The 10,065-nt window shown below is 34.7% G+C and overlaps 1 protein-coding gene across 1 annotated transcript in view; it reads left to right on the forward strand.

Annotated features, from left to right (window-relative positions):
* The window catches only part of AGTPBP1 (ATP/GTP binding carboxypeptidase 1), a 170,299-nt gene extending 165,712 nt beyond the window's left edge, over positions 1–4,587 (forward strand). Inside the window, 1 exon segment of the mRNA XM_079113373.1 lies at positions 3,846–4,587. Within this exon segment, the coding sequence (XP_078969499.1) occupies positions 3,846–4,023 (178 nt within the window). The 3' untranslated portion in view covers positions 4,024–4,587.
* The last annotated feature ends 5,478 nt before the right edge of the window (positions 4,588–10,065 follow it).

Raw genomic sequence — 10,065 nt, forward strand, 5'->3', positions numbered from 1 at the left:
TTTTTTAAAAAATGAATGAGCTCAACTCATAGAAGACATGCATATAGGAAGAGCTGTTAACCAAAAGTATTGCTAAAAATACCTATTTTTGAGGAATACTTAGAAGATGAGGAGCATATGTTCACCACTGAGAAGCAACAGAGAGGAATGAAGCAAACCAGAATAGAGGGTTGTCAGAATTGTCACCACAGTTAAGTACTGCAGAAAGAGCTAACAAAAATGGGCTAGGAGATGGCATTTGGAATAGCATTTTGAAGGCTGCTTTCTGTGAAGTGTTAAGAATTACAGTCTTCTGCCTTTTCCTTTCTCCTGTCTCAGTGTTTTCTAGTTCCTTAAACCTGGCTTCACTAATATCTCTCCTCCCTGTTGTCTGTCTCTCCACCACCCTGCAACACACACACTCACCTGTACATACCTCTGTCTACATCCTTCTGATGTTGCTGAGCTAGCACTAGTGACCCCATCACAGTTGCTGGAGGCACCCAGTATACTTCAGCTGTGGTATAGACCTTCATAAAGCTGAGCCTAGGGGCATGATTTTGTTAGGACCTGGAAAGATAGGAGTCCAATATCAGGACCTATGTGGATTCAGGAGTGAAATAAGAGCAGTGGACTGGTTTCATAGTCTTGTAAGAACTAGTGATACCATGAATGGGGTGCAGTGTCAAAGGAGACAAGGAAGTTTGTAGTAGAGAGTATTTATATTACTTCTTTCAGTTTTCCAGGACCTTGCCTTCCAGGTTGTGCCCTTGTCATAAACCAACATTGCTTCAGGTTTCCTTAAACCTGGGCATTCTCGTTGCTCCTAAATCAGACCTCCCTCTCGTTTCCTCATTGACTTAAAGTTCAAAAAAGAGTAGATATTGTCTTTAAATCCTTTGCTTTAGTTCATATTGGTTAACTTACTAGTACTTAGCTTCCCATACAGAACAGGATCCTTGCTCTAACCCCAGTGCAGTGTCTAAGCTCCTTGAACCAACCTGTTTTCCAGTGAAGGGGGCAAGTAGAGCTGGCATTCTGCTGTCCATAGATCTCTTGAATAACTCTTACCTGCCCTGCCTCCCACCCACCATGGCTTTTTGTCTTCTTCCTGTCTTTTGGGAGATGCTGTCCTCTGTGTCTCATCTCTCTGGAGCAAACCTTGATAGTTCTGGTTGCTTTACCCAGTCCCTGAAACAAGGCATGACTTTCAGGAACTCTTTCCCTTCCTTGAATTTCCATTATCATTTCTTCTCATTATGACAGTCTCTAGCAAGAAGATAAGAAAATGCATGGCAAGAGAAGATACATCTTTCTTTTTCCTCCTCCTTTGCTTCATCTTTTCCATCTGTTCTTAGATGCATCTGGGACCACTCTGAGAATGAGAAACACCAAGGTCAAGGAGTAGGAATGAATTTTTGAATGTCAAAGAAAGAAAGATGAAAACAGTCATTTTAAAAGGCAATTAATCTTTTCTTATAATCTTTAATCCACCTAAAAAGTAACATATTTACACTAAATGCTTTAGTTCCCTAAAGAAAAACTGAAATTGTTCATGTGTTAGGTATGTTATGAAATCTTACACAATCCTCCAAGCCAGCCAACTTCATTCATCAGGACTTCTCTATTACATAAAAACTCTGAACTTTTAAGAGGTAGTTTGCTATATATTGGATCAAGGTTGCATTTGTAATTCATTTTCTTCCCTTTTAATTTTGTAACTAGCCAGATGAAAGCTCATTAAAAGGAAAAAAGTATTCTTGCCAGATGAGTTCTGCTTTCTTCTTTCAGTAAATTAGAACCATATAATTAATTAACATTCACTTCTCACCTTAACTTCCAGATACCCAAACTGAATTTAATACTTAGTTGCAAGAATTCTCTCATTTTAGGTGTCTAATGACATCTGCTTTTCTGTTCATTTGAGCAGATTATTTTCCTTTTCATTGTCTGATTTGTAGTTTTTAATTACTTCAGCTATCAGAGATCCTTTTTGGATGTTTGGATGTAAACAAACACATCTACTTGAAATTTAGATAGACTTGGTCACTACCTAATAGACTTTGACCTACTTCTGTAGTGTTTTTTTTTCTGTGTGTGTATGTGTGTGTGTGTGTACAAAATCTCACAAATGGGGAGAAATTTGAATAACGTGATTTTTTTTTTCAGGAGGAAAGAGTTGTTATAGAATCCATGGAAAGGTTGTCTTAATCCCAAACAACCTGCCTAATGAAATATTTAGAGGCACTTAGAGCTTTTAAGCAAATTCTTATTCTGTATTCTTAGAGCAAGTAATTAATCTGGGTATAGTGTCCTTCCTTCTTTCCTCTCTTTCCGATTCATGGGATTCTTTGTTAAAATTAGGCATTATAATTATTTTACATTGTATATTGTGTGCATGTACAAATATGTAACAACAAATCCCATCAGTATCTACAACTGTAATGCACCATTAAAAACAGTGGGGTTGGGCGTGGTGGTACACCTGTAATTACAGTGACTGGGGAGGCTGAAGTAGGATGATTGCAAGTTCAGCCTGAGCAACTAATGAGGCCCCAAGCAATTTATCAAGACCCTATCTCAAAATAAAAAATAAAAAGGGCTGAGGGTGTGACTCTGTGAAAAAGTACCCTAGGTTCAATCTCCAGTACCCCCTTTTTAAAAAGTGGGAAAATTTTTAAAAATAATCAAAAAACAATTGTACATAGTGAGATTCATCGTTACATGTTCATGCAGGCACATAGTAACAATGTAATTTGCTCTCACTATTTTTTTATTTTTATTGTCAGTCTTTGGAAATTGTGGGGATGGGTATATGGGCTGTTCTTTGGCAGCTATCACTTTATAGACTTAGATGATTTTAGTGCACTACTCAACCAATTAGATTACCATAGTTTCTTATAAGGCTGATTGAACTTATCTATTGCCTGATTTACTATGATTAAAATAGAACTTGAAAAATAAATCTTAATAGCCTGCAAATCAATGAAATCTTTCAAGGAAGTGACCTAATGAGAGAGTCCACTGTTAAAGTATCTAATGGTAGGGTGTATATTAACCCTGTTGTACTATAAATAAAAGTTAGCATTTTACCCCTACTTTTCTTTTTCTTTTTTTAAAATTAGAACTTTATAGTTACACATAGTACTTGGATCATCCCAACAAACTCATACATGCATGGAAATCAATTTCAGTTCACGATATTCCACCTTTCCTTCCCTCCCCTCTCCTATTCTCCTTCCTCTACTCTCCTTAACTTCCTTTTGCTTGTCTCTATTTATATTTGATTGGTTCTTTATATTATCCTATCCTTCCCTACCCCTTTTTCTTTATTTTATTCTAACTTCCACATATAAGAGAAAACATTCAACCTTTGAGTTTCTGAGTTTGGCTTATTTCACTTAGCATGCTATTCTCCATTTCCTTCCATTTACCAGCAAATGCCATAATTTCATTCCTTTTTATGACTGAGTAGGACTCCATTGTGTGTGTCTGTGTATTACACAGACACACACACACACACACTGGTGTATATATATACACCACAGTTCCTTAATCCATTATTGACATGCTTTTGAATTGATTCCATAATTTAGCTATTGTGAATTGTGCTGCTATAAACTCGATCACAGTAATCTGCCAATTTTAGATCTTTGGGGAAAATACCAAGATTGTCGCCTCTTATTTTCAGTACAATCTTTCAACTATTACAAATCACTCAACTTGTTAATTTGGATAAAAGTTTTTAAAGTTAATGTGAACTGTTTATATCATATTGGAATCAAAATGAAGTATGGTAAAATAACCTTGTATAAGAGTCTTAAAATCTCAAGAAGTCTTACATGTTCTGTATGTTTTGGCTACAGCCCTACCACTTATGTTTTGGATGAAGATGAACCTCGATTCCTTGAAGAAATTGATTACAGTGCAGAAAGTAATGATGAGTTAGATATTGAATTGGCTGAAAATGCAGGAGATTATGAACCTTCTGCTCAAGAAGAAGTACTTTCTGACTCTGAATTATCAAGAACACATCTACCTTGAACCCTTTGCCATATCTTGTTAACTGCAAAGAAGAAATGAAATATCTTGGTTTTTATTACACAGGAAATTTGAGAGAAATGAGTTTATAGAGAACTGACTCAAAAAAACACAAAAAACAAAAAAACAAAAAGTAACTTGGGCCTGTTTGGTTTCAAGACAATAAATATGTTATTAATTCATGATGAAATTGGCACTTTGTTTTATTTTAGATATTCAATGCACTTTATATAGCATTGAATTATCAAATAATGCATTTACTTAAAAAAAAACCCTGAATATCATTGCATGAATTTTTATCTCCTTATGGTTATATCCTGCATTAAATGGATAATTTTGAAGTGTGTCAGAATTTAAAATCTGAATTCTAGAGTTGTTGAAAACTAATATATATGTACATGGATTTCCATAGATGTGTTTGTGTAGAGGTGGGTAGATATTGAACATAAAACTGTTCTTCAGAATCATGCTGTTGGATTGTGACTGAAATAATCCAGAATTTGCCTTGAAACCATTACGTTCTACATTTGCTAAATTAAACAAATAAAAATTATATAAAATGTTGCATTTATTTCGTCATCCTTTTTAAACCATCTTTTTAAACCATTTTTTGGTGTATAGAACTTTGTGAGAGTATTATAAAAAATCCAGTATCTGAACACAGTGATAAAAAGTTCTTTTTAAAAGCCTAATTTGCTGGTCTAAAGATTTTGATATTATGGATATAACTGTACCTATCATAAATGATATATTTAAACAGTTCTTTTCTCTGAAATTGTGTATCATGGATGCACCTAAAGTTTCTCACTGCAGTCAGTTAAAAAGAGTAAAAGAAGTTTGGATACAGTCTGATGTTAAATATACATTGTTTATTGAGTTTATTTAGCATCTTGTGAACTATGCTGTTATTAGATTTATTAAAGTGAATTTATTTAAGGCATGCTGATACTAACATCAGAGTTCAAGATGACTGCAATGAATTTAAACTATTTCTTGTAGTGATATTTTCCTGAGTTTAACCCTCCTGCTGCAGAAATGACTTTGTCTTCAAATAAAACAAAATGAACCCAGTGATTTTGAATAATTGCTTTAAGAACTAAGTTTCTGTTGTAACAGTACAACCCCCCCAAAATAACTGTATTAAGAATTCTTGCCAGGCTTCAGGTTTTCATCTTAGCACATATCTTCCTTGACTAATCCTAGATTAGAATATTTTTAAAACATATTAAAATGGAAAAGATTATAAAAGTGTATTTCAGATGTATGCTTTTTCCAAATCAATTGTTTTTCTTTGTACTATTTAGGGTTTTTCATCTACAGTGCAGATTCTCTTTGATGTCTTGGGAGCCATGTTTAAAAACATAGTATGAGGCAATTGAAAAGAGGTCTTTTTCTCTAAATAACCTACTTCTTATTAATCTCAGAAAATGAAGATTAAATAGACTGTGAGATTGAACCAATCCTGTTAGAGTGGTAGTCTAATTTAGGAAAGATCAGGATAATTTAGCAAGGTAAAGCATTATTTATTTATCACTTATTTATAATTATAAATATTTTATTTTTTATATATAAAACAATTACATATTTTATTATAATTATACTTTTATCAGAGAATAGGTTACACAACGATCATATCCATATATGAGTTTTTCTTGGCAAAAGTTTTACAGAATTAGGAATTAAAAACCAAGATAGTCAAAGCAGCCATAGTTACCATAATGTGCAGAAATGACTCAGATTTTTTATTTTAGCATTGTAAAAACCCCTTATATGTACAGTTAGTAATTTTATATTGATGAAGTACATCTTTTATTATGGTTACAAACCTGAACATGCCTTTTATTAAGTATTCACAAGGCTGAAGAGAAAGTCTTTGTAGTTAGGAAATTGCTTTTTCATAACCATAAGAAAATAAAAAATGATAATTTAAAATTATAACTTTCCTAATTAGAGGTATAATTATGTTTCATTGGCTGTTACTAGTTAAAATTGCCCTAGTTTTTACCTTTGTGGCTCCACTTTTTTTTTTTTTTTTAAGGATTTCCAAAGAAGTTTGAGATGTTTTTACCGCAGTCCTGAAAAATCAGTCCTATGTAGCAGTGATGAGGTCTGATGAACTGATGCGAGTTTAGATGTGTTTAATTTGCCTTGCACTTGGGACTTTGAATTTCTTTTTGTTTCCCCTTGGTACTGGGGATTGAACCCAGGGGCACTTTACCACTTTACCTCTGAGCTACATCCCTAGCCCTTTTTTCCCTTTTTTTTGAGACAGGATCTCGCTAAGTTGCTGAGGCTGGCCTCGAACTTGACGATCCTCCTGCCTCAGCCTCCCAAGTCACTGGGATTACAGGCATGTACCACTGCACTCCACTGAATTTCTTAAATGTACTTTAGATCTAACCCAGTGGTTCTCAAGCTGTGGTGTTCATCAGAAGAGAGTTTCTCAAAACACAGAATGCTGATGGTGTAGATCTGGGGTAGAGCCCAAGAGTCTGTATTTCTTAAATTGCCAGGTGGCAGTGCTTCAGGACCACATTTTGAGAATCACTGGCATACTCCTATGCACTCTTAGCCTCATGGTTTCCTAAGCATCACAGGCTCTGGACTGCAAATTAGCACCAGATCAAACTAATTTGTGGACAAAAGAAATAGATGCACAGAAGTCTAATGAGGCCACAGGGTCACTCAAACAGGTGTGAGTGCAGCTCTCCTAACAGCTTGGCCCCATGTTCTTTCCACAAAAGGAAATGCTCTTCTTTGCCTTTCCCCAGAGAGTGAGGACTGTTAAAAGTTTAAGGATCTTTCTTGAATTTGTGAAATGTGTTTAGGCAAGAGAGAGGCAAAATCCTATGGCTCATCTTGGCTCTTCATTATGGTCACAGTCTTGTTTAAATACAGGAAGTATGATTAGTCTCTGCCACTTTTGCTAGTTTTCGTGTGGTATTTGGAAACATTGGTCTGAATCTTATTACAAATAAATTACCTGGAGTTATGCTTCAGATGGAATGCTAATAGCAATGATGATGATATTCATAAATTTCACATATCCAAATTAATATGAGTATAATGGTATAGACACTGAAATGGATAATACAATAAATGTACTAATGGAATTGTTTTTGTGCATGATTCAGAAATAAATGACAGTAATGAAAAAATAAATGTATCCTTATAAATTTTCTTGCTTTCCTATGCATGCTTTAATTGTTACAAAATAATTGAAAATGGGTGAATTTTTCTCCTATTTTAGAAGGTTTCACAACCACATGTAAACTGTAGTTCTTTCCATTAGGAAAAACCTATTAAAGCATTATTTTAATTGGGACTGTATTCTACTTTATACAATAGAATATTACTATTAACAGAAATAGTTCTCTTATGTTCAAATTCCTGCAACAAAGAAGAAAATCTGGAAGAAATTTCGTTTTCTTTATACAAATGAAAATATCAGAGGTTTAGTCCTTGAAATGTTCCACACAAGTTGTTTTCCTTCAGTAATAGCAATTAACACCTATACTGATCAGATGGAAGGTGACCGATAGTAGTGCCCTTTGACCCTTTCTTTTTCCCACTTTCCTGCAGACCCTTTCTGATCTGGAATCCTGTAGCAAATCTTACCACTTTCCCAGAGTCTGACTGGTTATTGGAGGCATTTGAGTAAAAAAAAAAAAAAATTTTTTTTCAATTTGAGGTTGCTAACAATGTATTACCTAAGTCCAAGTGAATGACCCTCTTACATGGCATTTCTGATATCACACCAGCTAGTCAGTGGTATTCTGCAACCTGGGATTTAGGCAACATTTCTTGAGTTCTGCAGTGATCCTTGTAGATATGTGTTTGTATATATACATATTCACATCCCCCAGTAAAGTGGCTTTGTGGTACCCCTATATTTGTAAACCCAGCTAACTTTGAAGGAAAAAAGATCTAACCCCAAGTAGGTTTTCCTTTATAATAACAAATTTGGGACAATCCTTTCAAAGCTATCATTGGTAGAGTGGCAAGGGATTGTGAGGTGAGCAATGGCAAAAATCTGGTCAGGGTAATTATGATATATGATCTTCCAAACGTTGGTAGTATACTTTGAGACCACACAAAAAAATCTTTGACAAATGGTAAATGTGAAGAAATTATATGGATGGTTGAGATGAAGGCGAAGATGCTTGTTTCTGAAAATTAAAATAGACTGGAAAGTTTGCACTTTAGTAAACAGATTGGCTTCTCTATGGATTTTTCTCTAGCTGAAGGAATAAAGTAGGGAATTTTAGACTATTCAATACTAAATATTTATTAAAGTCAAATTACATATTCTATGTACAGCATCATGACTTGTATTTATACTTTCCCATTTGTGCTTCATATCATATGTATAATTACTTTTTTCTTCTGTTTTCCTTGCATTTTTATTCTTAGAAATGTCTGACATTTCATGGCTTTATTTCTTTCAGAATATAGGGCAATTGAAATTGTGACTGAATTGTACAATGTCACATAAAAGATAAATTTCACAAATATGAAAATATCCATTTATTACCATTTATAATATTACCTACATATTATATATTATATATTACCATTTATAATTTACCTATATTATAGGTATTCATAAGATACCATTTATGATAAATGTATGTGTTTATAAGTGTAGGTATTTATAAGATACATTTATGATAAATATGTTATTTATAAAATAGAGGACTGTCCAGTTTATGTCTGCCTTTGACAGCCTTTATTTCTCCCTCATAAAGAGCTATGTACAACAAAGCAAAAAACAAAAAAACAAAAACAAAAACAAAATCATTGTTGCTCCTACATAAAATCCAAATCTCTTTCAGGAGGGATTGGATGCTTAGGTGGTTTCCTCCTGAACACCAAACTCCTCTTTGATTAACCAGTGTTCCAGATCAGTATGTTATTCCCCTGTACCTACTGGGTGATACACATGACCTGAAAGGCACCATCTGGCACATTCCATCTGCTGACCACAGGGATTGGGTTGGGGTAAGTAAGTTGGCTAGGCCAGTTCAAGCAGAATTAACATCAGGACTTTGGATGGCCATGTTAACAAGACCCTTTCTTGATAAGGAAAGTTCATGTTGTGGGCAGCCACAGTGCAATCAGGAGAGAAGATGCCTGAGATGAACCAGTGTTGAAGGAGTGGAGCTAAGACATTGAGAGAAGCTGGGTTCTTTTATCATTTCAGCCCCATATCAAACTGAACTTGAAACTTCAGATTGGGTCAGTTGTGTGAACTTTACTCACCTTCATTGTTTAAGCTCTCCGTAGAGAATTTTCTGTTACCATAATATGAGTTTTAGATGTCTGAAATTTATCTGAAAAGCCAGCAACCTGGGTCCATTCCAGAAGCAGTACCTAAAGAACATGTCCTCAGAGAAATTAAAAGGAAGGGATGAGTTCTTTTACCCAAAAGAACACTCTGGGAAGGCACAATACATGTTGCCTCAAATACATCAGACAAAATTTTCCTTTTTGTCTGCCAGAAAAATTGTCTGGGCCTGAAATGGGCTCCATTTTTGTCCATAATACTCTAAACTTGGGGACTATTTTCTCCAGTGATGATATTTATCACTGGTTCAGAGATAACGTCCCAAGAGCTGGCTTTTTAGCATCTTGAAATTTCTCTAGTAATTATGAAGGGCATAAATGTGAATATTAATATTGAACTTGAGCACCTCTTCATTGGTACATCATAGCAAGATTGACTTGGGAAGAAGCTGAGAAGAATCAGATCCCTTGGTTGAGTGGGACATCATTGGACAAATTATGCAAAGATTGAGTATAGGAGTTGAATATCTCTAACCTCAGCAAATGTAATGGGGTGAAGTCTCAGTACTATTCACTTACCATTTCAAAGCTATTTCTATCCGACTTTGGTTGGAACTGCAAATTCCTGCCTGCATCACCCACACAGGATTCATAGATAAAGAACATTTGAATGGCCAGTCCTTTAAGGGGTTTTAAGGGTAACCTTTTTTACCCAAAACTTACCTTAGTTTAGCATCATACAAACACTATTAGCCGATA

Source organism: Sciurus vulgaris (assembly GCF_902686455.1).
Source record: "Sciurus vulgaris genome assembly, chromosome: 15".
NCBI lineage: Eukaryota > Metazoa > Chordata > Mammalia > Rodentia > Sciuridae > Sciurus > Sciurus vulgaris.